At 37.4% G+C, this 27,386-nt stretch overlaps 1 protein-coding gene across 8 annotated transcripts in view; it reads left to right on the forward strand.

Moving 5' to 3' along the window:
- The window catches only part of LOC114648207 (sortilin-like), a 174,146-nt gene that overhangs the window by 23,688 nt on the left and 123,072 nt on the right, over positions 1-27,386 (forward strand). For all 8 annotated transcript variants that reach the window (XM_051924996.1, XM_051924994.1, XM_051924995.1 and 5 more), the window contains exons 2-4: positions 11,032-11,091; positions 12,060-12,133; positions 25,187-25,289. In XM_051924996.1, the coding sequence (XP_051780956.1) occupies positions 11,032-11,091; positions 12,060-12,133; positions 25,187-25,289 (237 nt within the window). The remainder of the gene's footprint in view (positions 1-11,031; positions 11,092-12,059; positions 12,134-25,186; positions 25,290-27,386) is intronic.

Below are 27,386 nucleotides of genomic sequence, written 5' to 3' on the forward strand. Positions count from 1 at the left end.
AGCAAGTAATATTCCATACAATCAAGTCAAACTTGACAAAACTAAATTCAATTCAACCCCCAGCCATGTCATTAATTAGATCCTGCCAGGTTTTAACAGATCCTCAAACTGGGAATTTGATTTTTTCCAATTTCAAATAGTATGCATCATAAATTGCCCTCTGACTTAGAAGAGGTGGGCTAGAATTCTTCCAGTTGAGCAAGATAAGTCTATGTGCTTACAGTGAAGTAAAGGCAATTGCAGTTTGTTTGTCCTTCTCCACTTTAAGCCCATCTGGGAGTACCCCAAACACAGCTGTTAATGGTTTAGGAGTGATTGTGGCACCAAGGCTGTCTGATAGGCATTTAAAAATGTTTGTCCAGAATGATGTTACTTTGGTGCATGCCCAAAACTTATAGCCCAATGAGGCTAGAGCTTGATTGCAACATTTGTAGGTTGGATCTTTCCCTGGAAAGGTTTTGGACAATTTTAAATGAGACAGATATGGTTGATTTAAAAGATTTTAAGTTGAACAAATGAATACTTTGCACATATGAGCTATAGTGAATTCTATGCATGGCTGCCTTCCTCTCCTTTTCTGAGATGTTGAGTAAGAAATCCTTTTCCCACTGGTACTGTGGGATCTTTGAGAAGACTTGAAAATGTTTTTATATATTACTAGCAAAATACCCGCGCTTCGCAGCGGTGAAGTACTGCCTTAAAATTGTTATTAAGAAGAAAAGTAAACATTTTTAAACTGAGGGAAAATATACAAATAATTATTTGTTAAGGATCTGTTTGTATACCACGTTGTCAGTTCGGCCCTCCGGTTGTAATATGACCAAGCTGTGCGCTGAGCTTACTCTTGAGCATGCAATGTATAGTTGGCCATGTGAAAAGCAATCTTGCCTCAAATCAATGCCAACCTTTTGTAGGGTCTGTCCCTGAGACTTATTAATTGCCATTGTGAACCACAGCCTTACTGGAAATTCGAGGCATTTGAATTGAAATCAAGAGATCAAAAATTGAATTTGAGATCAGAGGGTATAACGGGGATGCGAGGAATAAAAACTCTCTCCCCTGAGCCACTGCCAGTAAAATAGATGCCTCAATTAGGTTCTTTTGCAGACATGTGACCTGAAGTCTCGTGCCGTTATAAAGTTTCGGTGGCTGTACGCAAATCCACAATCGGCTTTTTTGAGCCAAACGTGTTGTTTTCGTATGAGCCGCTTTTTATATGTATACTGTATATATGTGTGTATGTATGTGTGTGTGTGTGTGTATATATATATATATATATATATATATATATACAGTGGTGCCTCGCACAGCGAACGCTGCACACAACGAACTTCATTTCATGATTCATACAACGAACTTCGTTTCACACAACGAAGTCGCCCGAGCTTCCACGACCGCTTTGCCCGAGCTTCCACGACCGCTTTGCCCGAGCTTCCACGACCGCTTTGCCCGAGCTTCCACGACCGCTTTGCCCGAGCTTCCACGACCGCTTTGCCCGAGCTTCCACGACCGCTTTGCCCGAGCTTCCACGACTGCTTCGCCCGAGCTTCCACGATCGCTGCCGATGTATTGCATCCTTCCGCGCAGGCACTGCAGGCAGTCGTTAGTCACTGCGCTTAACTTAAGCACGTATCGCGGCAATCTTTCTTCATTACGAATTAAATCACGCACGTATCACGGCAGTCGTCCTTTTAAGTTAAACTCAGTATTTTTTTTATATCATGGCTTCTAAAAAAAGCAGGAAGGTGATTTCTGTTGAAATGAAACAGGAAATAATTAGAAGGAGTGAATGTGGGGTAAAACAGTGTGACCTCGTCAAAGAGTTTGGCCTCAGCAAGACCACCATTTTCACCATTTTGACAAATAAGGATGCAATCAAATCAGCCAAAGTAGCCAAAGGAGTATCAAAACTATTTCATGAAAAACATAGGTCTTCAATCCACGAGGAAATGGAGAGGCTATTAGCGATTTGGATTAAGGACAGGCAGGTGAAAGGTGACGTAACAACCCAAGATATTATCTGTCACAAAGCCAAGAGAATTTATGACGATCTAAAGAAAAACGTCCCTGGAAGTAGCAGCAATCAAGATAATGAAGAAGAATTCAAAGCCAGCAGGGGGTGGTTTTTTAGATTTAAGAAAAGGTGTGGAATCCACAGCGTTACTATGCATGGTGAGGCTGGCAGTGCTGACAAGAAAGAAGCAGAAAAGTTCTCTATTAACTTTCAAAAATGTATTAAGGATGAAGGATACTGCCCACAACAAGTGTTCAATGCCGATGAAACGGGTCTTTTCTGGAAAAGAATGCCGAGCAGAACCTTCATTACAAAAGAGGAGAAGAAATTGCCAGGACACAAAGCCATGAAGGACAGACTTACCCTTATGTTTTCGTCTAATGCCAGCGGAGACCTCAAGATCAAACCTCTATTGGTTTATCACTCTGAAAATCCCAGAATTTTCAAGAAAAATAACGTTATTAAGTCCAAACTGCCCGTCCGTTGGAAGTCCAATCAAAAAGCCTGGGTGACCCAAGTTATCTTCAACGAATGGATTCTGGAAACCTTTGCTCCTGCCGTGAAGAAATTCTTGCTGGAAAAAGAACTGCTGCTCAAAGCCCTTCTGATACTTGACAATGCCCCTTCTCACTCAAAAGACCTAGAGGAAATATTGCAGGAAAATTATCCTTTTATCAAGGTGCAGTATTTGCCACCAAACACCACATCCATTCTTCAGCCAATGGATCAGCAAGTTATTGCGAACTTTAAAAAACTCTACACTAGAGCCCTCTTTAATAAGGTGTTTGAAGAATGCGAGTTTGGTGGAGACAATATGACTGTCCGAAAGTTTTGGAAGGAGAAATTTGATGTCCTTATGGCAATACGACTTATACAGAAGGCCTGGGAAGAAGTGTCACAAAGGACCCTCATTTCTGCTTGGAAGATGCTTGTGCCTTCGTGGACCCAGGAAGAAGCAGTAGTTGATGACACAGAAGTGGTGAAGGACATCATCACAGTGGCCCAAAGGTTGGAATTAGAGGTAGAGGAAGAGGATGTAGAGGAGCTTATTGAGGAACACGAAGAAGAGCTGACAACTGAAGAGCTCCAAGCACTTCTGGTCCAGCAACAGGACAATGCTCAAAGGGAAGCGTCATCTGATAACGAGGAGCAACAATCAAACAATCAACCAATCCCAACTGCTGACATCAAGAACATCCTGGTCAAATGGAAAGCAGTTCAGGAGTTTACCAATGCCCACTATCCGGATTCAGCTGAAGCAAACAGGATCAACGATCTTTACTCCGATACTCTTGTCCGTTATTTCCGGCAGATGTTGAAGAAAAGAGAAAAACAAACGACTTTGGACAGGTTTTTCATGAAACCATCGGCCAAAAAGCAGAAAATGGATGAAGATGTGCAAGATTCGGTAGACTCTACTTAGTCTGTCTTAAAATTAAAAAAATGTGTGTTTTTTTAAAAAAAAATTATGTTTTTAGATGTATCTAAATAAAAATAATAACAAAAAATTTATCTTTTTTTATGTCATCTTAGCATATTTTATGCTACAGAACGAATTATTTTTTTTAACATGTATTGTTATGGGAAAACGCGTTTCACATAACGAACTTTTCGCATAACAAACTTGCTCCTGGAACGAATTAAGTTCGTTGTGTGAGGCACCACTGTATATATATATATATATATATATATATATATATATATATATCTATCTCTGTACCCGGCCACGCGTTGCTGTGGCTGTCTGGTTAAATGGAAAAGAAAGAAAAGAGAAAGCGCACGTTTCTCCATCCATCCATCCATTTTCCAACCCCCTGAATCCGAACACAGGGCCACGGGGGTCTAGCGCACATTTCTAATATGCTTAATTTCACAATGCTTGTGGGTATACAATATTTTTTGTTGTCCCATTGTCTGTGCAGAATGTTGGACTGAATAATATTGTTAAGTTCTTAGACGTCTTTGTTTTTGGCCGCAAGAATAGCTCGTTCACTCAGCCAATCGTGATTCTTATAATTGGTTTGAATATTGGGAAATACCTTTTCAACCAATTCTTCTTTTGACGTCACTAAATTGCAGAAGTTATGAGGCAATGAAATTCGTCCTGAGGTCAGATCAACCGTCCCCTTTCCGTTCCCAATTTCCAGATTTCTCCAACCCCGTTATTGACAGTTTGCATTATTTGATTGTAGATGCCTTTTTGCTGAAGCGTTAGCGTAGGAATATTTGATTGCACATACGACAAAAGATCACCCGTGTTGTAATTTTGTTCACGACGCAATTCTACATCGAACGAAGCAGCAGCAGCAGATCGATTCGGTGATGGCATTCCCAATTGATTGAGAACTTTGTTCGCGATTTCTAAGCACAAATCTTCAATTATTATCAACGCTTAGTTGTAGATGTCTGCTGTGACATCCATGTTTATATTTGAATTTTACTTGCGTATTCGACGGAAAATATCTTCAGCCATGTGCGATTTATATTTCTCCCATAACTGTGTAGGAGAAGGAGAGCAGGCGGTCAATATGATTGCAAACAATGCACGAATTTGATTTGGATGTGACGTGTTGCACGCGTCATTAATGTATACATCCCAGTGTCGGTCGTTCTCCAATAAATTCAGAGCTTGACATGTACTTCGGAAAGTGGCATGTGTAATGCCGTTGACAATTCTCAATTGCTGGAAAGACGTTGGACCGGGCACATTTACCAACAGCATGTGAACAAAGAAGCATTCATCTTGATTGGGATGCACGGTGTACAGTCTGCCTATCGTAGTTTCTTTGAATATGCCAGGTTGTCTGTTGACTCGCTCTCCTCGTTTGCGTTGTTCAAATGATTTTCTACTCGCATTCCATGTGTAATACGTAGGCACTTCTGAATACAGCAGTGTCTTCGCAAACGCGTCATTTTGACATAACGTAAAGAAAGCAGTTAACGTTGTAGCCAGTGGATTCAGGGCTATTTGTTGCACATTTGCAGCTGTGAAATAAACGCGTTGTCCATTTTCTAGATGTACTGCTAAGTGAACAACATCTGGACTTCGTTCATGTATGGGAAATAAAAGAATTCACCATACAGCTTCATTGCTGCTTATGTATCTTCCAGCCTAATACTGTGCGATTTCATCGATATGTATGACCACATTCCTATCATTTCTTTCTGGTTGCACGCCAAAAACTGCCATGTCGCTGCCTTTATTCACGTACTTTCAAATGTATTTGATCGAAACATTGAAATAGAATCGTAAAGTATTTAGTATGGCGTGTGTTGCCTTTACGTCCAACAGATGGCATTGTGTTTTTTAAAAAAAGCATGTTTTTACCTGTCACAGGTGTGACATCTATATAATATGTATATAAAAACACTCGCGTATTCGAATGCAACGTTGTGTCAAAATTTCAAAGCAATCGGTGAAGAACTTTCGGAGATTTAAGGTTTTGAACAAACGAATATCATGGTGGATTTTACTATTTTGTGTAGGCAGGGTCAGTCTGTGGATCAGGAATTTCCGCACGGACGACTTGATCAATGAGAGCTGGTTTAATCCTATCCTTTAGCCACAATAGAATGTGTGCATGGGGAATACCTCGCTTTTGCCACTCTATGGTGTACATGTAGCAATTTGTACAGCCGAAAATGTTACTCTTCGTGAGCAAGTCTATCATTTTGCGAATCTTGAGATGAAATACACGACTGATAAGGTCGTGGCGATCGTGAGGTTTTTGACGTGGAAGGAGAATTTCAGTGATGTCAGGCCATTTAGGATTGCAAGTAAATGTGATGAATAAGTCAGGGCGGCCATAATGACGTACGTATGTCATAGCGTCTTGTGTACGCTCGTGCATATAGCGAAGTCCTCCAGTGAAGGAAGATGGTAATATCACAGCTTGACCAAGTTCTATTAAATCAGTGTCGTTTTTGTCGATAGCATCTTTTAAGTGAACGTAATTAGGTCAGGAAGCTTATGTAAAAGAGTGACAGAGACTTTACCACCGTTACAGCACAAACCAGGAGACTTGCATTTCCACTTCTGAGCTTGACAATAGTCACAGTGAACATCCATGGATCCAATGTGTACTGTTTTGTCAGACTCATAATGTATGTTTGGGTCGTACGCAAATCCACAATTGGCTTTTTTGAGCCAAACCTGTTGTTTTCGTATGAGCCGCTTTTCATTATTGGGATCGTATCTAGAAACAGAAGCTCTATTAACTTGTGGATGTGCTTGCGAGTATTTAGCGACAGCGTCCCTATTAACTTGTGGATGTGCTTGCGAGTATTTAGCCACAGCGTCCCTATGAACTTGTGGATGTGCTTATGAATATAGCGACAGCGTCCCTATTAACTTGTGGATGTGCTTGCGAGTATTTAGCCACAGCGTCCCTATGAACTTGTGGATTTGCTTATGAATATGCTAAGCACAGTCCATCACCCACGAATATTTACCTTATATGGGCAGGCACTCAATCACGTGGGAGGCGTGATGATGCAAGACGCAACCACCTCACACGGCGACCGAGCTTCCCGCTATGGCCGTATATAGTATACGAAAGTAGGTTCCAGTTATGACCGTTACGCTTTGAATTTCGAAATGAAACCTGCCTAACTTTTGTAAGTAAGCTGTAAGGAATGAGCCTGCCAAATTTCAGCCTTCCACCTACACGGGAAGTTGGAGAATTAGTGATGAGTGAGTGAGTGAGGGCTTTGCCTTTTATTAGTATAGATAGAAATGCTGTCTGAGATCTTAAGACTGATTAATTTTTCTTCCGGAATAGAAGTAGGTGGGAGGTGAGGAAAATTAGGCAGATTTTGTTTCTTATTTTGAAATAGTGGAAAAATTGTGTTGATGGGAAGATAAATTTTGGAGTGTAATTGTTCGTAGGATGCAAAGATGTTGTGTATGTACAAATCTCTAAACTATTTATTCCTGTATGTTTTCTCAAACTTTAAAAACTGTTATGTTTGAGAGGGTGGAAAAAGATGGTTATCATGCAAAGATGCCACAGATAAATAGCTTCTCTATCTTAAAATACTTCCTACATTGATGTTTATATCACTTGAGTTGGAATCCGGCTTTTTTTTTTTTTTTGTTAAATAATTAAAAAAAAAAAAAATCTATATATGATGTATGTCAACTACATGCTATTATAAAATGCTATCAAAAACATATTACCATTGTCATATTTTGATATGACTTATTGTTGGAAGAATATTTAATAAACAAAAATGTGTTCTCTCTCTCTTTGATTAAATAAATGCGCAAAAATTTTAAATGCTGTAACTTTCATAATGCTTACGCCAAGTCCTTGAATACACCTAAATGTTAAGCCATGGGTACATTTCCTGACTTGTGTGACAGTTACTGTCACACCTTCACATTTGTGAGATTAAGGTGCAGAAGACACCCAACTATGTTAAAGTATGTCACAGTAGCATATTTTTCTGGTTTAAGGTATTAATTGCTTTTTGGTTTTGTATACTGACCTGAATGAGGTAATTGCCATTTAGCGAAATTGCAAGTGCACAGGGTCAACTGGGGTTGGTCACATGGATGAAAAAGGAGAGGGGCAGGTAACTACCACCAGGGGGTCCAGAGTGTGTCCTATAACTGAGCTTGCCCTTGTAATTAGGTTTTTGATTCAGTGAACCTCACTTGAAGTGATGTTACCACCCCAGTACACCAGAGTAGGAAATTTCACTGTCCATCAGAGTTATTGAAGATGTGAAGGTTGTCACTTTCCACATTAAAGGAGCATAGTCCCCTGAGGAAAAAGAGCCTGCTCTGCCCTTGCTTATATACAGTAGTTTCTCTGTGTTCTGAGACCAGTCCAACTAGTCATTAATGTGGACCATTTACACTTATATGAAAAAGTTTGGGAACCCCTCTCAGCCTGCATAATAATATACTCTACATCCAACAAAAAAAGATAACGGTGGTATGTCTTTAATTTCCTAGGAACAACTGAGTACTGGGGTGTTTTCTGAACAAAGATTTTTAGTGAAGCAGTATTTAGTTGATTGAAATTGAATCAAATGTGAAAAACTGGCTGTGCAAAAATTTGGGTACCCTTGTAATTTTGCTGATTTGAATGCATGTAACTGCTCAATACTGATGACTTGCAACACCAAATTGGTTGGATTAGCTCGTTAAACCTTGAACTTCATAGACAGGTGTGTCCAACCATGAGAAAAGGTATTTAAGGTGGTCAGTCGCAAGTTGTGCTTCCCTTTGACTCTCCTGTGAAGAGTGACAGCATGGGATCCTCAAAGAAACTCTCAAAAGATCTGAAAACAAAGATTGTTCAGTGTCATGGTTTAGGGGAAGGCTACAAAAAGCTATCTCAGAGGTTTAAACTGTCAGTTTCAACTGTAAGGAATGTAATCAGGAAATGGAAGGCCATAGGCACAGTTGCTGTTAAACCAAGGTATGGCAGGCCAAGAAAAAAACAGGAGCGGCTTATGCGCAGGATTGTGAGAATGGTTACAGACAACCCACAGATCACCTCCAAAGACCTGCAAGAACATTTTGCTGCAGATGGTGTATCTGTACATCGTTCTACAATTCAGCGCAATTTGCACAAAGAACATCTGTATGGCAGGGTGATGAGAAAAAAGCCCTTTCTGCACTCACGCCACAAACAGTCGCTTGTTGTATGCAAATGCTCATCTGGACTGATGAGACAAAAATTGAGTTATTTGGTCATAACAAAAAGCACTTTGCATGGTGGAACAAGAACACCGCATTCCAAGAAAAACACCTGCTGCCTTCTGTCAAATTTGGTGGAGGTTCCATCATGCTGTGGGGCTGTATGGCTAGTTCAGGGACTGGGGCCCTTGTTAAAGTCGAGGGTCGGATGAATTCAACCCAATATCAACAAATTCTTCAGGATAATGTTCAAGCATCAGTCACAAAGTTGAAGTTACGCAGGTGTTGGATATTCCAACAAGACAATGACCCAAAACACAGTTTGAAATCTACAAAGGCATTCATGCAGAGGGAGAAGTACAATGCTCTGGAATGGCCATCACAGTCCCCTGACTTGAACATCATCAAAAATGTATAGGATGATTTGAAGCAGGCTGTCCATGCTCGGCAGCCATCAAATTTAACTGAACTGGAGAGATTTTGTATGGAAGAATGGTCAAAAATACCTCCATCCAGAATCCAGACACTCATCAAAGGCTATAGGAGGTGTCCAGAGGCTCTTATATTTGCAGAAGGAGGCTCAACTAAGTATTGATGTAATATCTTTGTTGGGGTGCCCAAATTTATGCACCTGTCTAATTTTATGATGCAAATTGCATATTTTCTTTTAATCCAATAAACTTAATGTCACTGCTGAAATACTACTGTTTAGGCATAAGGCATGGCATATATTAAAAGGAAGTTGCTACTTTGAAAGCTCAGCCAATGATAAACAAAAAACCCAAAGAATTAAGAGGGGTTCCCAAACTTTTTCATATGACTGTATGTCATGCAGCCATTTTTGATCCTTGAGATTTGAGTTGTTCCTCCAGCTCAACACTAGACCACTAATGTCACGAGTCCACCCTTTTGCTGGCAATGTACTAGACTAGGTTTTGCTTTTAAAAGATAGAAAAATAGCTATCTTTTCATTGAAAATGTCATAATTTCTCAAAAAAATGCATTGAATGTATGTTATCTGGCACTTTATATGAAAATAGCTGCATTGTTTCATTTTCATAATTTTTTATTTGCACCCTTATGTTGGAGAACTTTTTGCTGTTAAAGGTAGAAAAACGTGACTGCTCCCTCTTAAGGAAAGCATCTGTTTAAGATTCATGCCATTTCCACTACCATCCCCTCAACGGGATTTTGCTTTTCTGCTCAAGTAAATATACGTTAACAGTTACAAATTATTTATTCGATTTACAGTGTTCTTAATGTTGCCCACAAATGTATACATTTGTGTTATTTTGCATATGACTTGCAGTTTTACACAACAAATATACAGTGGTAGAGCAGCATGGTGTCACAGTTGTGAATGCTGCTGCCAACTTCCTGGGTTTGAATCCAGCATTCTATTGCTTGTTTTGGTTTTTTTTTTTTTTTTTTGTTTTTTTTTTTTTAATGTCTATGTGGGTCTTTCTTCAAGTACTCTTGTCTTCCTCTCACATCCCAATGATGTACACTGTTTATGTCTTTGAATGGCAGTTCCAGATTAATGCAGTGTGAATGTGTTTTCATTAACTTTGCTAAGGGCATGATCTATTCTAAGGTTGGTGTTTACTTTGCATTCCATGGCGGCAGGTTAGGTTGTAGCCCCCATCCCTTTGACCTTGAATTGGATTTAGTTGGTTTGTGTCTGAAGATGTGTTTTTCATGCAGAAGTAGCAAGAACAAATAACATTTTTAGACATACAAGTCTTATTATGCCTTAGGTTAATGAATTTACAGTTTGAAAAAAGTCTGAAACTTGTTTTCAAGGTCTCTTCAGTTACATTATTACTTTTCAAATCGTTGTTTTTTTTAAATTTTTAAGCTATTCCTCTCATGAAAACAAAAAACAATATTATAAAGATAAAATATAGAGTTCACTGACTGAAGAGTTTTCTGCTTTTAATACAGTAGAAAATATTTTTGAAAGAATTGATATTTGATCTACTCTTCTTTCTAGAGCCCACTGGTGAAACATCTGTAAGCTATGTTTGCTTAAATTCTGTTAATATTATTTTTTCCTCTGTGATCTGAGAGGTTAATCTCATTAGTCTGTGCTGGTTTTCTATACACATTGCAACATTAAAGATTGTTTTGCTAATAATCATCAATTATAAACTTTTGCTTTAGTATTCTTCATTTTATAAAATAGTTCCAAAATAAAAAAAATGCTTAATTGCAGGCCAGTCATTTTGGGTAAATGCTTGGGTACTGTATAAACCAGCAATACGGTTTTTAGGTAGCCGTATGTAAAACATTTCTTAATGTATCAATTATTCTTTTTCTTATTGGGTCCACATCATCACTCTTATCTTTTAAATTTTCTCCACAGTATCAGTTCATTGACCTAAGTGGATCAGTATCATTGGCTTGGGTTGGCGACGGAACTGGTGTAAGTTTATCTTTTTATTTTTTTCTTAAAAGATTTCTTTAGTCTGTTTCACTGAAGTATGAGTTGAATGGGTAGCAGTTGCCTGTGTTTATAGTGAGTACAACTTTTACTTCCAGAAAAGCTTCTCCTGCTTCTCAGGAGAGGTCTGGCATATGTCTAAATAAATCCTTTCTAATAACTAAGAAGTGGAGGTACGTGCAACAGCTGTTTATCAGTTCATTGTTGGAACTCATGATAACAATCTTAAGAACTGTTGGTTGACATCAATCAATCCTCTTTAATAAAATCCCTGTGTGCGTCCATGTGTCCGTGTGTGTGTCTTATGGTAAAGTGTGCATGCGAGGGGCACTCTTTAATAAATGACATCATTGCTGGGGAGAGTGCTGATTGGGTACTCACGGCCGCGCACATAAAGTCCTTTGCTGGGGAGATGCCACACATACAATAATCGGCTGCACGCCAGCACAGATTAAAATACTTGCTGGGGAACTGCACAGTACTTGCTGGAGAGACGCCACAGCCACAATTACAAGCTGCAGCCATACATTACATCTGTTCCTGAGGATTTGGATCAGTCTGAAGTCCGTTCAAGATTGAGTTCCTGCTGGGGTAGGCACTGGCTCACTGAAACCATTAACTGGAAAAGTGGTTTATTAAATGGATTGTGTTTGGTTTGACTAAGTAACTTCTAATAAAATGCCACCCAACTTTTCTATTCTTTATTTCTATTCTCAGTTTTGATCATAAAAAGGTATTTATTAGTAGATGAATGTTAAATGTGGAATATATGTAAGTCATAACCATTTTTATTTTTTAAAAAGGGTTATTTGTTTACTGCCTCGCCTACCTATTTCTTTGTTTATTTAACTTGCTATAAAAGTGTTGTTGCCAGTTAAATGTTCAGATTAAAATATAACATTGAGTCCTATGGTTAATCTTGTTAATTTTAGTTTTCTTCCCTATATCAGGTTGTTCTGGCATTAACAACCTTCCAGGTGCCTCTGCTGCTGGTGAAATTTGGCCAATCCAAGTTGTACAGAAGGTATTTTTAAACTCTTACAATTATGATTACAGCATCCACGTTATCATTTTGCAACTGTAGCTTAATTTTTGGTAGTAGTTCTGAATTTGTAATCTTTCACACAGTTGCAATATTGCTGCCAACAGAAAATAAATTTGATTTATCTATGCATTCTTATGCTGATGATAATAAGGTAACCCTGCATTAAACATTAAGCAAAATAAGCATATGCTTGGGGCACCAAGGGAATGGCGGCACCACAGAGTTTTTAGAGAAAGTAGGAGAAAACTTTTAAGTATTAATAAAATAAGTAGGCAAACAATAAGCATTATGTTTACATCTTTCCATTCTTGTATGTTGAAATGCTGTGTGTCTTCGAGGTTAGAAGCAATGGGAGACGTTTGTTTCATACAAATTATATTTATTCATTAGAATATGGTTTTAAAATATTGTCACCAAAATAGATTTCTGTAGTGAGAGGATTTTGAAATGCGAAAAGTATGCTTTTGATCACTTAATTTTAGCAGTGTGACAAGTATGAAACTGTTCTTTAGCCAGCTAGATTATAGGGCTTATTTTGATATCCTCTGTTGAGGCAGTATTCAGTCAGAGTAGATGTACATTAACGTTGATTAGTATGTATATCATATTTCTTCATGGTCAAAGATGTTCTGAAAGGCAATATTAAAGCCTAATTAAGCTTGCTTGTTATTGTTCAATGAGGAACCTGAGGAATAGAGAATAATAGCTCTTTCAATACTTGTTTTTTATTGTCAGTCTGTTGGATCCCCAGTACAATGAAAACTCTGGGGTAGGAAAGTGCAAGCTGCTCTTAGAGAAACACTCAACACACAAAGTCACCTACAGAATTCTAGAGTTGCCTCTAGAATTGAATGAAAGCGGAAGGAAATTATGTATCAGTAAAAATGACAAAGAAATCCACACTTGTACTATTCATTATTATATTACTATTAATTTTTATATTACAATCTATATTTGAATGCAGCATGCTTAGTCTTGGTCATGGTGTAGTGCTTGTCTGTCTTCAATGTTGGCGCAACAAGAAAATTAAATTCATTCACTCTGCTTATGTAATTGGTTTGATTTTAATTGTTCTTGCATTATTCTCTGCGCTGAGAAGAGCTAGTGCATAAATGAAATGATGTGTACAAAAATACCAGTCAAATTGTGTCACTTACTGATTTGATTTGGTACGCTGTATTTTAGGTTACAGTACAGGATGATCCTGTTTTGTAAGGTATGTATACAGCTCAACTGGTGTTTGTGGATGAAGACTGTTACCAAGAAGCAACAAAAGAAATGATCAAGCGCTATTAATAGAATTGGATTGATTTGGCACTGCTTCATTAATTGTGAAGCGCGGTTAAGTTGATTTTTTTTTTTTTTTTTAATGCAACCCCTAAATGTGTTAATCATAGAAATATTTAATGCATTAATCGCACACGTTAATGGCAATTAATCCATAGTTCTAAATAATAATATTATACAGTACCATGAATTTAAGTTTGACTGTTAAACTTGTCAGCGTCTTTATGGAGTTTGAATGTTCTCCACGTGTGTATGTGACCTAAGTGTACGTAACTTCAGATATTGTTTTATAGCTGGATAACATATTTTGAGTGCTTAATGACACACTTTTTGTTTATTATTACATTTGTAGTTAAATTCCTTCCTGACAGGTTAGGCTCACTGGCAACTAACCAGGTTTTGAATGTTGCTATAACAAATGTTCAGTATTTAATTTCAAAGATATACTTGCAGAAATTCACTATACATATGGGAAAAACTTTTACCTCTGTTTCTCCTATTACTGTTATTCAGAGTTCAAGTACTGACTTAAACAGTATTGCAAAAAAATAAAGTCAGAATTTCCTGAAAAAATATACTTTCAAGGTTTCAAATTGGGTAGTGAGCATCAGGATATAATAAAAAATCATAAATATAAATAATATATGTATGCAGAGTGCTTCCTGTTTGCAAATGGAATCTGAAATATAAAAAAGAAAGCTTTTTTTGAAATAACCATTCACTTAAACTTGTTTCAAGCTAAAGTAATATGACATTAGTGCTCAGTTTTTATTTGATTCTTGCTTTTTTGTTATATTGGAGGCATTGAACTGTCAAATTATCATGAGAAAATTCAGTTCTGTTACAGATATAAAATTGTGTGTATTAAGTTGACAGGTACAACATGAATGGTATATAATTTTACAACTATAAAGAAAAGTCTGTTTTCATACTTGGCACCTTAGTATCCATATGGACATTTTGGTGAGTAATAGAAAACTAATGCAATGTGACAAAAAATTAAAGTTAATTACAGAAAAAACAAAATTAATAAAAACATAGAAAAGGAAGATTAAATAAAAACTTAAAATTATAAAATGACAAAAAACTAAATTAAAAATAAAACCAAAAACTGAATAAAAACAATCTTAAAACAAGAAAAACCTTGTGCGATATAAATATTTGGCCATACCGCCCACTCTTAACTCCTGATATAGGTGTATCTTCATGTTGTTAGTCTATAGAAAGTTGTTCCAAAACTGTACAGGTTTTCTGATGCAGAACTTTGTAAACAATAACCTGCCATTTCAGTTCTTAAGGTTAAGAAGTGGTTTGCATCTTTTGGTGAATCCTTTGAATTTATGCTTGTGCAATCTTCTCTTTATGGTGTGGAAGAAATTGTGACCTTAAATATACAGGGTGAGCAAAAGTTGGTTTACAGTTGTAAGTACCAAAACACAGAGTTAATTCTTGTATTTTATTTATTTTATTTATTTGTCTTCATCTTCTTAAAGCTTATTGAGTTAATAAAGCTATGGTAGTAATCATAACATGCATGTCATTTTCCATTGGAACCTTATCCATTGCGTCTTTCTTATTTCTTATAATGAACAGGGCTAAAAGACATGAGGTATTTTAGCAGAGAGCATTAAACAGCTTGCATACCCAAACATAAAAGTCTAATGTCTACTACATTCTTGGTTCTTTCAATACTTATCAGTACCTTTTTTAAATTCCTGTCTGCGTGACACCTGTCAAGTCTTACTGGGTACATGAAAGTCAGCCAACTCCTTGAAAAATCACCTTCTTGTTCTTTGTTGTTCACTTGACCCTTATCTGGTTTCCCAATATGCCTGAAGAAGTTGCTGACATTTGTCAACCCTTTTATACTACTTCTAAGATAGATGCTATATTTTAATGTGGAAAGCATGCCAAACACTTTATGCACAATAATTATATTACCCCTAAATAATTACGTGGCCCCTAAATCTCATTTCTCTTCCACAATAGTTGTCTTGGATGCAGCAACACCTAACTCATTGATGTTCTGGCACTGTAAAGAGGTGTAGAATTTAATTGAGAAGCACCAGAAAATTAAACTAAGTTTAAAAAATTATATAAATAAATAAATAAAGCGTGGGTCGAAACAAGAAGGCAAGTTAATCTGTCATCAAGTCAAGTCAGAAAATTCTGTCAACCATGGGTAATTTGGTCTGCATGCTGTTGGCTTGTAAATCTTTGTGCCAATGACATCACTCAGTGCAGTTTCTGGGGCTATGCCCCCTAGCAACTGCAGCCTGTGTGTTAGCAACAGTTCCTTTAGTTCCTCATATTCCTATTGTTGTTTCCTCATATTCTTGATGTAGTACATGTTGTATACATGTTATGAAAACAAAGTGACATTATGGTAAAATAAAAGAAAACCGAACAAAATTTAACTAGCGGAAACCAAAAAAATGTCATATTTAGTGTCCCTATTTAAAACATAAGCCAATCATTAAAAGGAGCATGCAGAAAATTTTATAAAGCTTAGAAAAAATGTAGTACTAAAACAAAATCACAACACCTCAGTGGAGAATGTTTTTGATGTATATGACAGTTTTCAAGTGAAAGTATTTTTCTATTATCCACTGAAATACTTCTCCTTTTGTCTTCTAGGCCATTTAGTATTTGAGTTCACCAGTATAGTCTCTCATTTTAATAATGCACCAAACACTGTTTTTTGGTAAAACTAAAGTTTTTGCTACGTCACAGATTGGGGTGTTTTTTAAGCCTCCTTATTGCCTTCTTCACTCTCATTGACACTTCCCAATGAAAATAGGCCTTTTATCAAACTAAATATACATGAACCAGCAGGGCCGTAAAACAGACCTGGCCAAGGAATAGCTAAGCAGCCATTTGTCCAGTTACTTTTGGTACCTTAAAATAGGGAGACTACATACCGCGTAAGAAGTTCTTTAATTCTTGTATTTTTTTTTTTTTTTGGCAAACATCCTTGATTTTATGCTGAAAGTCTATAATAGAACCTCAAATTGTTTGTGACTATACTGTATATGCTGCTGCACCTAATCAACATATAGGGATTACATACTGTAGAGCACAGGTGTCGAACTCTGGTCCTCGAGGGCTGCAGTGGCTGCATGTTTTCATTCTAACCATCTTCTTCATTAGTGAGCCGTTTTTACTGCTAATTAACCTTGTTTGCTTTAGTTTTAATTAACTTGATTCTGGCCCCTTAATTATCTCTTTTTCCTTAATTAGTAGCCAAACAATAATGAGACATCAAACAAGTCACCATATGACAAGCTCACCTGTGCCTATCACACAATATCTGAAAATAAATAAAGGTGAAGGTCTCAGTAAGGTTGATCTCTCAGGTCACCAAAACATTTTGAAAATGTTCTTAGAAAAAACAGAAAAATCAACAGATTTGGAAATGTCTGCTGTGGCAGAATGAGAGCAGCAACAAGCCATTGAATTAAATAATGGGCTTAATTAACAGCAAGAATCAGCTTCTCATTAAGAAACTGTTTGAAGTGAAATTGGTTGGAGTTTGAAATCCCAGTTTAGCTGGTCATCTTTTGGCTCGTTTCACATCTCATTTCTGTTTGGCTGCCATTTAATGAAGAAAGGAATCAATTTAGAGGACTGACTCCTTAAAAACAGGGCTATTGAAATGAAGGGCACATGAGTTAATTAGCAGTGAAAACTACTCACTGATTAGGAAAAGGGTTAGAATGAAAACCTGTAGCCACTGCAGCCCTCCAGGCACGGAGTTGGACACCCCTGCTGTAGAGAGTACACACACACATCTACCAGCTGATTTCCTGGCAAACTTTACCTCTATTTTTAGTGTACTAATTTGTTTTAAGATGTGCAGCCAGAAAATAATGCAAAAGAGGAAGAAGAATATGTGTTTATGAGAAACTGAAAAAACTGGAAGTAACTTAACTTTCATCATGGTAATTGTCCATCTCTGTTGACTAACCTGGATGAACCTTCAAGCATTGTATGCACTTTTAGTGTCGTTACAAAGATGCATGTGTTGTTACATGTTTGGAAACCTGGTTGATTAAAAAATGTTCTGATAATTGCATTAATATTAAATTTATATTATTGGTTTTGGTGCATCTATTTGTATGGATGACCCTGCCATCGCTGGTAATGATGGTATAAATCAGTGATGATTAGAGAGAAAATGTTTCCTAAGGATGTTAAACTGCTGCCCAATTCACTGCTCCATAATTACTTCCACAGATGGTTTCCACAATTTTTATTATAGTAATTTATCCTCATCTGAGAGCAGTTATGACTTAAAGCAGTTGACATTATCTCCAGAGTAATACAGAATATTGAATCATAGTCTTCTGATATCTCAAATTTATTTTGGGCAATTTATAGCCAGTGTTTGCTGAAGACGTATCTCCCAGACTTTTATTAGAATATTACTTGCCCCACTCATCTCAATATAACACTTAGCTACTGCTACAAGAGTATTAATGGTGCTTATAAATCTGGAAATCATCCCTCACAAAGATCATCCGATCATAACTCTGTCTTTCTCACTCATTTATATAAGACAGTCTTTAAGACAGAAAAACTGTTAAAAAGATCGAAATGTGGCATGAGCAGTCTGAGTGCCTGTAAGGCTGTTTTCATTTCGCTGACTGGACCATTTAAGAGTTATATGTAAATATTGATAAATTAGTTGACACTATGAGCAGGAACGTGCAGTTTTCTGAAGACCCTTTAATCCCTGTCAAAGTCTAAACTAAATAATGAATAATTAAATAAGTATAATGAGTATAAAAAGTATTTACAGCAAAAAAACAATAACTAAAAAGAGAGATTTATAAAGCTTAAGTATAATGACAGAATTATGAAATCACAACTTGGGTTCATTATGTTATTAACCAGGTGCTCAGCAACAAATTCAAAACAAGCCTTAAAGGACACTCCCTCCCTTCATCAGAAATCATAAGACATGCTGTCAAATAATAAAAACAAAATATTTAATGCTATTTACAAGGCGTTTCTTTATTCTTGAAAATGTTTTTTGGAAGAAAAACAATAGATATTCCATGGCTGTGGCTTCAATCCATGGCTAATGTGTGCCTCAAGATTGGCATTCTCTAAGTGCAATGATCCATATTTTATTTACTTATTGCTAGTTTTTGGCCATTTGTTGTATTTTATTTGCGGTGTTCGTTCTGTCTGTCTTGTTTTGGTTAAGGCATGGTGGCACACTGGTTAGCACTGCTGCTTCACAGCTCAGATCACATATTTGGCCACAAATGGTCCAGAATTTTTGCCATAGTTTTTCCTAGCTCTTAGGGACATGTAAAAGACCATTGCACCAGTTTAATCCACTGAAAACTAGTTCACTTTCTCCTTCTCCTCTGACTTCAGTGCATTTTGTGGAGTTCTGTGAAGTTCGCAAATATTTGTGATTTTGCTGAACTTGAGGTGAATCGAATTCAGCTGAGTTCACTAAGCACTACTTGTGACATACATTCTTCTTATATCATGGAAAAATCAGTTAATTGGTATTTTGCATATAGGTTCTGTTAAACACAGGTTCATATTACATTGCTTTTTACATGTAATTCCATTCTCAGGACTGCCTAATCCAATTCCTGTTTTATAGTTTTGTTCATCCCACTGAATCAAAGCTGAAAGTCTGCACTTCAACTGCATCTGAGTTGTTTCATTTAAAATTCATTGTGGTAATATACAGAACCAAAATTAGAAAAAAGTTGTATCTGTCCAAATATTTATGGACCCAACTGTATATGTACTGCATAGACAGTACCATAAAAAATTAAACAAGACTGACAATATAAAATAAGTATACCAATTCCTCTGGTATTAATAAAGTTTATTAAACTAGGGGGCTTCGCTCGCCAACCCCTGTGTTTGGTTAATCCATCCATCCATCATCCAACCCTCTATATCCTAACTACAGGGTCACTGGGGTCTTCTGGAGCCAATCCCAGCCAACACAGGGCGCAAGGCAAGAAACAAACCCCCGGCAGGGCGCCAGCCCACCGCAGGGCGCACACACACACACACACCAAGCAAACACTAGGGACAATTTAGAATTGCCAATCCACCCAACCTGCATGTCTTTGGACTGTGGGAAGAAACACGAAGAGGAGAACATGCACACTCCACGCAGGGAGGACCAGGGAAGCGAACCCAGGTCTCCTAACTGTGAGGCAGCAGCGCTACCCACTGCGCCACCGTGCTGCTGTTTAGTTAATCGGATATACAATTTTAAAAGCTTTTTTTTTTTTCCTTTGGAATTGTTTCAATTGCATTAGTTGCACTTTTACTTTAAATGTTTATTAAAAACAATATTTGGAATTACCTTTTCTTCAAGATTGCATAGAATTTTGAATCCGTTTTTGGAGATACATTGTGACAACGCAACGTATAATCGCCCGTGAGTGAATATTGTTTCTGTTTCTCTAATAAATAATCCGATGTTTTCTAATGGCTGTCCCTGTGATTTGTTAATTGTCATAGCAGAAGCTATTCTCACGGTAAACTGTAAATATTTTAATACGAATGGCATATCACGATCTCCTTTGGTGTCTAATGTTGTTCATGGAATATATACATCACCTTTCTTGTCGTCTGTTAAAATTTGCATCGCTTCTCCGTCATCATAAGTATACACCTGACCGAACTGTGTATTCTTTGAAATTAAACTTGTCGTTGCTTTAACTGTTGTGGGACGACCTTGCTTTGTCCTGCTATTTTTTTCAATTACACCTAGTCTCTGATGATTAATTACCTTTTGTTTGCGCTAATGAGATGTTTACTATCTTTTTTTTTTTTTTTTTTTTTTTTTTTTTTTTTTTTTTTTTGGATACTGTATCGACTGACATAATAAAGTGTCACAAAAGTTTTACTTGAACAATTGCCGACGTCGTAACCCCAAACACAACTGTCTAGCACCCTCTCCAACCCCTCCTCCTCCGGGTTTCGCCTCCCCCTTACCGCATCAATCAGTACCCCGCTATCAGTTTTCCGTGCTGTACTCCGCCCCCCTCAATCGGACCGATCAGTCACTTAAAACAAAAAAAGGCTTCAACCTGGCTGGGACGATACAATACTTTCGAATTGTACTGCCTTCATATTCTGCACCTTTCTCTGCATGTGTATCGCGCCATTGTTTGTTTGAGCCTTTCAAATACAGTGGTGTGAAAAACTATTTGCCCCCTTCCTGATTTCTTATTCTTTTGCATGTTTGTCACACAAAATGTTTCTGATCATCAAACACATTTAACCATTAGTCAAATATAACACAAGTAAACACAAAATGCAGTTTTTAAATGATGGTTTTTATTATTTAGGGAGAAAAAAAATCCAAACCTACATGGCCCTGTGTGAAAACGTAATTGCCCCCTTGTTAAAAAATAACCTAACTGTGGTGTATCACACCTGAGTTCAATTTCCGTAGCCACCCCCAGGCCTGATTACTGCCACACCTGTTTCAATCAAGAAATCACTTAAATAGGAGCTGCCTGGCACAGAGAAGTAGACCAAAAGCACCTCAAAAGCTAGACATCATGCCAAGATCCAAAGAAATTCAGGAACAAATGAGAACAGAAGTAATTGAGATCTGTCAGTCTGGTAAAGGTTATAAAGCCATTTCTAAAGCTTTGGGACTCCAGCGAACCACAGTGAGAGCCATTATCCACAAATGCCAAAAACATGGAACAGTGGTGAACCTTCCCAGGAGTGGCCGGCCGACCAAAATTACCCCAAGAGCGCAGAGACGACTCATCCGAGAGGTCACAAAAGACCCCAGGACAACGTCTAAAGAACTGCAGGCCTCACTTGCCTCAATTAAGGTCAGTGTTCACGACTCCACCATAAGAAAGAGACTGGGCAAAAACGGCCTGCATGGCAGATTTCCAAGACGCAAACCACTGTTAAGCAAAAAGAACATTAGGGCTCGTCTCAATTTTGCTAAGAAACATCTCAATGATTGCCAAGACTTTTGGGAAAATACCTTGTGGACTGATGAGTCAAAAGTTGAACTTTTTGGAAGGCAAATGTCCCGTTACATCTGGCGTAAAAGGAACACAGCATTTCAGAAAAAGAACATCATACCAACAGTAAAATATGGTGGTGGTAGTGTGATGGTCTGGGGTTGTTTTGCTGCTTCAGGACCTGGAAGGCTTGCTGTGATAGATGGAACCATGAATTCTACTGTCTACCAAAAAATCCTGAAGGAGAATGTCCGGCCATCTGTTCGTCAACTCAAGCTGAAGCGATCTTGGGTGCTGCAACAGGACAATGACCCAAAACACACCAGCAAATCCACCTCTGAATGGCTGAAGAAAAACAAAATGAAGACTTTGGAGTGGCCTAGTCAAAGTCCTGACCTGAATCCAATTGAGATGCTATGGCATGACCTTAAAAAGGCGGTTCATGCTAGAAAACCCTCAAATAAAGCTGAATTACAACAATTTTGCAAAGATGAGTGGGCCAAAATTCCTCCAGAGCGCTGTAATAGACTCATTGCAAGTTATCGCAAACGCTTGATTGCAGTTATTGCTGCTAAGGGTGGCCCAACCAGTTATTAGGTTCAGGGGGCAATTACTTTTTCACACAGGGCCATGTAGGTTTGGATTTTTTTTTCTCCCTAAATAATAAAAACCACCATTTACAAACTGCATTTTGTGTTTACTTGTGTTATATTTGACTAATGGTTAAATGTGTTTGATGATCAGAAACATTTTGTGTGACAAACATGCAAAAGAATAAGAAATCAGGAAGGGGGCAAATAGTTTTTCACACCACTGTATAACTGCTTTCATAATCTCTTATCTGCCTTTTTATCTCTCCAACGCTTTTGGGTCTCTTTTCTCCGCATTGCTCTTTCTTCTTTGCGTTGTTTCATTTAGAATGTATTGTCCTTACACGCTTTATATGTGCTGAGAGCACATGATCTGTGCGTGCTATGGATGTACAATTTAAAGAGATTGTTATTTTCATGGGAATTGTTACTTATGCATTATTTTCACTTTTACGTTAAAAACTGTTGTAAGAACAATACTTGTCCTTTATTTCTGGCCCCGTGCATGGTTACATCTCTTTCTCGCAAGACATATAAGGCTGCTCGCGTTGTGAGGGGGGTGCGGTCGGCTGAGCGCACGCTAAGGATATGCCGTCAGATCATCAGCGGTCTTTCTGCTGCTGGCGAGCTGCCTGTTCTGCTTGTCGCATGTCGTTGTTTTAAGAGCTGGGAGCACATGATGCGTGAATGCCAAAAGCAATCCAACAACTGCTTGATTAGATGTCTGTGAACTTGTTTTAAATGATGGCTCACCGACTTATCTCGTGTGACGTTGTATAAACAATAACTGTCCTTTATTTAAGGCCCCGGGCATGGTTAAATCTCTTTCTTGCAGGACGTATAACGCTGCTCCCGTTCTGGGGGGGTTTGGGGGGGGCAGCTGCTGTGGCGTCGTGTCTTGCAAGAATCTCATGTTCTGTATCCCTGCGAGATGCTCCGTGGCCATTCTTTCGTTTCGCGGGTCTTTTATTTGTCTTCCGTGATGATCACGTATCGTCTCCTAATCATTCCATCCCACAGGATTTTCTTTTATAATAGAGAGATATAATAAATATAAAAAATCATCTGTTTTCCCATTGAACTAAAAGAAGAATGCCCAATTAGACTTTAATACTGCCTTTCAAAGCATCTTTGTGAACATGAAGAAAAGTTATATAAAGACAAAGCAAAGAAAATGCATTGACTGAATACTGCCACAGCAGAGGCTATCAGAACAAGTCCTTCACAAAAGGCTGCTAAAAAACAGCTTTCACACTTGTAACACTACAGCAATTAAGTGATCTTGAGCATATTTTTTCATTTTCAAAATCCTCTTTCAGCAGAAATTGATGTTGGCAGACAGTTATTTAAAATAAGAATATTATTTGTATCTAAAAATGTATTCCATTGCTTTCTAACCTTGAAGATGTATTACATTTCTTCATACATGGATCAAATGATGTTAAAATAATGCCTATTGTTGCCTACTTATACCTTGTTATCCCCTATTTTTGCAAAAGCACTGTGCTGTCCTCTTTCCCTTGGTGCCCTAAGAATTTGTTTACTTTGCTTAATGTTTAATGCATAATATTATTATTATGGGTAGTGGAAAGTATCTGCATGTAAACATTAAGTCATATTATAATTTTATTTTCTGTCATCACACAATAACTGTCACTGGTTTTGTAGTTTCTTTATTTCACATTTATTTTTTTTGCATTATTTATAACTGCTCAGTCATTTAACTTTTGTAAAATGCATATGTGAGCATTGTATAGTAAGTGCGTTGATATTGTGATAACCGTACAAGTTTGAACTGACCTCTTCACTATTCAATAGTTTTAAGCTTTGATGAAAAAAAAAAAAAAGTAAATGTTGTTTTATCACATCATATAGCATACTTAATATTTTGTATCGAGCCAAGGTATGGTAGAGGGAGAACTGACACAAAGACACAATCAGCTGTTCAGTAGTCCTTGAAAGTACCATTTATTGTCCCTTTTAAGAAACAACCCTGATCATCTACACTGACTTGGAGGGTGACACTCTTCCTCTTCAACTGCATCACTCTCTTCATGACCTTTCGCACCACACCTGATGGCTTTTATTTTGCCAAATCCATGTTATACCATCAGACATGCATGCTTGCTCATTATATCTCATTTTAAGTTCTTTCAGTGTGCACAGATTTGCCCTTCCCCCTTCAGTGGCTTACCTGCCTGTTCTCTCATAGGTTGGATCACTAAAACAGCATAAAATACAAAAGTAGCTGTACCTCCACTGCCATCTGATTCCACTGTCCATGATTATTATTCAGTGCATTTTCTGCCACACACGTGTTTTATATATAAATTTAGTCACTGAAACACACCTGTGCCTTTTAGGACATGTAGGCCATATGCTGCTTAATAGCTCATGAACATTCAAATAAAGCTATAGCAAGTTGAAGCCGGTGTGGACTTTCATGTTCACAGTTGTTGGGTATATACTGTATGCTGCCATGTGTCAGAAGTATAAATAAAGGCAGCTTAATGATGTGCTTAACCGTGGATGAAAATTTCTACTGGTTGACAAATTTCTACCAGTGTAATGCCCACTTCTAATTCAGGCATAAAAATAAAGCTCTGTTTAGTAATACCTCACGATATTTTTCATCATGGCTTTTCCTACAGTGGCTTACAGAAATATTTGACCCCTTTAAAAGTTCTGCAGTGTTGCTAGATTATAAATGATACTTAAGCATCTGGTCCGAAAATTTATTTTCATCATGTACCCACATGCTGAAATAGAAACATTTTATAATAGGCTATTTGTCAGCTGATAACAACATTGAAAATGCAAGTAACTGCTTGCATAGGTATTTGTTTCAGCCATTTTTGCTATAATAAAATCTAGGATTCTACAGTATTTAGATGTAAATGTTCAAACAAAGCTGTATATGTACATACGTTTTCAATAAAATGTGTGTGTTTATTTTTTTGACTGTTATTTTATTTTGTTTGAATGATTGGCATTTCCACATAGACTCTATGTATCTATGGCTGCATGTGTAACCAAGCCCTATAATGGACTGGTGACTTGCCCTGGGCTGTTTTCAAGGACAAGCTCCAGCCCTAAGTGCCTCTGAATTGGCACTTATTGATGTAAACAGATGTGATCAATATAATAAATACTTTTATTTTGTCTCTTTGCAGTGAGAATTATGGAAAATCTTTTTCAGATGTCAGTGATCTTATTAATAATACCTTCATTAGGACAGAGTTTGGGATTGCTATTGGCCCTGACAATTCAGGAAAGGTAAATGGTTTTGAAGACCGTTTTGTTCATTAAGTAATACATGTAAAAGTGATGTAAGGATCATGAAGCAACCAAATATTTACTCAACTTGTGTATATTTCTTGATTTTATTTTTTTTGTTGTTTAGAATCAGTCACAGAAGTCTTGAACCATGCAACTCTCTTTTTTGTTGTTACTCAAATGCAATTTAGGATTGTGTAATCAAATAATGGTGGAACATTGCACATTTCAGGTAGTTCCTCAGTTAGAAATCTGTTATCTGTAATTCAATTACAGGAGGAACCTCATTAAGTTTAAATGGTTTAAGATGTACTTAATATGTGGAACTTCATTGTGAAGTTACCTGCTGTTGTAACTTCTATGTATGCACTGTATACTGTAAATGCACATACTTCCTTCTAAACTGGAAGGTCTGTGTTCATCCAGTTAAAAAAAAAAAAAAAAGAATAGGGGTGTACCTTTTCTTGGCACATCATGTGTCTAGACTTGTTCCCTCCCAATTCCTAACACCATATCCCTTGTGGGGTTGGTGTTGGGGGGGGGGGGGGGGGTGTAGCTCTTCATGATCTGACATGCTGAATTTAGTTCTATGTAATGTTATAAATGTTAGGGGGTTATCTGCTATTGCTGTTGGTACAACAGAACATTTTGTTGTATTTACTGGACTCTTGAAAACATTTTGTTTCTTACTTTAATGTCTCTAAAATCAGAATTTGTCTTTAAATTGATGGCTTACAGTGGATGCAACCAAAATATTAATATCTGCAAGTGATGCAAGAAGATGTGACATAGGCATCATCATCTGCACACGACCTTTAGTATTTTATGTTCACTTTTGGTGCTACTGCAGTTAGTACCAGTTGATTACTATGTTCAGATTAAACAAATGTAAATTCCTGAAATTCCATTTAAAATGCTGTCAACAAGATTTTATTATGATGCAGAAGGCATACAAATTGTTTTATAAGTAGAGAATAGTGATTAAAGAGTTCGCTTGCAGTGAGCTTTACAAAATGTGGCGAAATGCAATGAAGCCAATGGGGAAGAGGAAACTTAACTAGGTTTGGGTAGATCATAATGGTGCAATGGTCTTTTTAAGTGCCCCTGAAGGACTAGAGGAGCATCTGCAAACTATGCTGAATTGATTAGTGTGCCCAAAATCTGAGCTTTGAAGCAACAATAAAAGATGCAGATGAGACAATAACAAACAAAATACAACAAATGGCCACACATTAGCAATAAATAATATATTATCATTGTGCTCAGAGTTTCAATCTTTGGGACTGATACTGCCACAAAGCAGACAGTGCAAACCAATTGTGGAGTCCTGCCCATAAGGGGAGGGGCCACATTACGATAAACCTTAAACCATATGAAATAATTGTAGATTTATTACTATTTACAAGGCGTTTCTGTCTTTGGATGACAGAAATTCTGGAGAAAAGAGCAGACTAAATATTTAAAGTATTCTACTTCCAGAACAGACAAACAACCCAGAAGTACAACTGTTTTTCCAAATGCTGCCCACAGAATGGTAATTGGAGGCGACATTCAGGCATGCCCAGAGGAGTGTGAATGAATGTTACTATTTTACATCCGAGAGTTTTATATATTCAACCCTCTGAAGATATGTTCAGTTTTTTTTGTTTTTTTTTTTTTTTTTGTTGGGGCCCACATGCAGATACATAGACAAAAGTAAATAATCACCATCAATGAGTAATTCAAAAGAGTGTCCGGTAGGGCAATCAGATTTAAACAATTGAGGAATGTCTGTGAAATAATAACTGATAATAGACTTGCTGGTGGAACAGCCTGCCCAAATTCATCCTTTCTGTGGAGTCCCTCCTTTTCAAAGAAAATTCTTTAAAGACTCTCCTCTTCTGTGAATACCTGTGCTTTATTAATGCAGTTTCAATTTGGGATTCTATAATCGAATAAGGCCACAGTATGAGTTCTGTATTATATTGTAGTTAATTTTGCTTATGACTTTTACTGTTATTAATAGCACTTCTAAATACTAGCTTAGTTCCTGTTTTCCATCTTGCATTTACTTATTTATGTAACTTGCTATATGGCACATACTAATCCCAACAGATG

Source organism: Erpetoichthys calabaricus, chromosome 3 (genome assembly GCF_900747795.2).
Source record: "Erpetoichthys calabaricus chromosome 3, fErpCal1.3, whole genome shotgun sequence".
Classification (NCBI taxonomy): domain Eukaryota; kingdom Metazoa; phylum Chordata; class Cladistia; order Polypteriformes; family Polypteridae; genus Erpetoichthys; species Erpetoichthys calabaricus.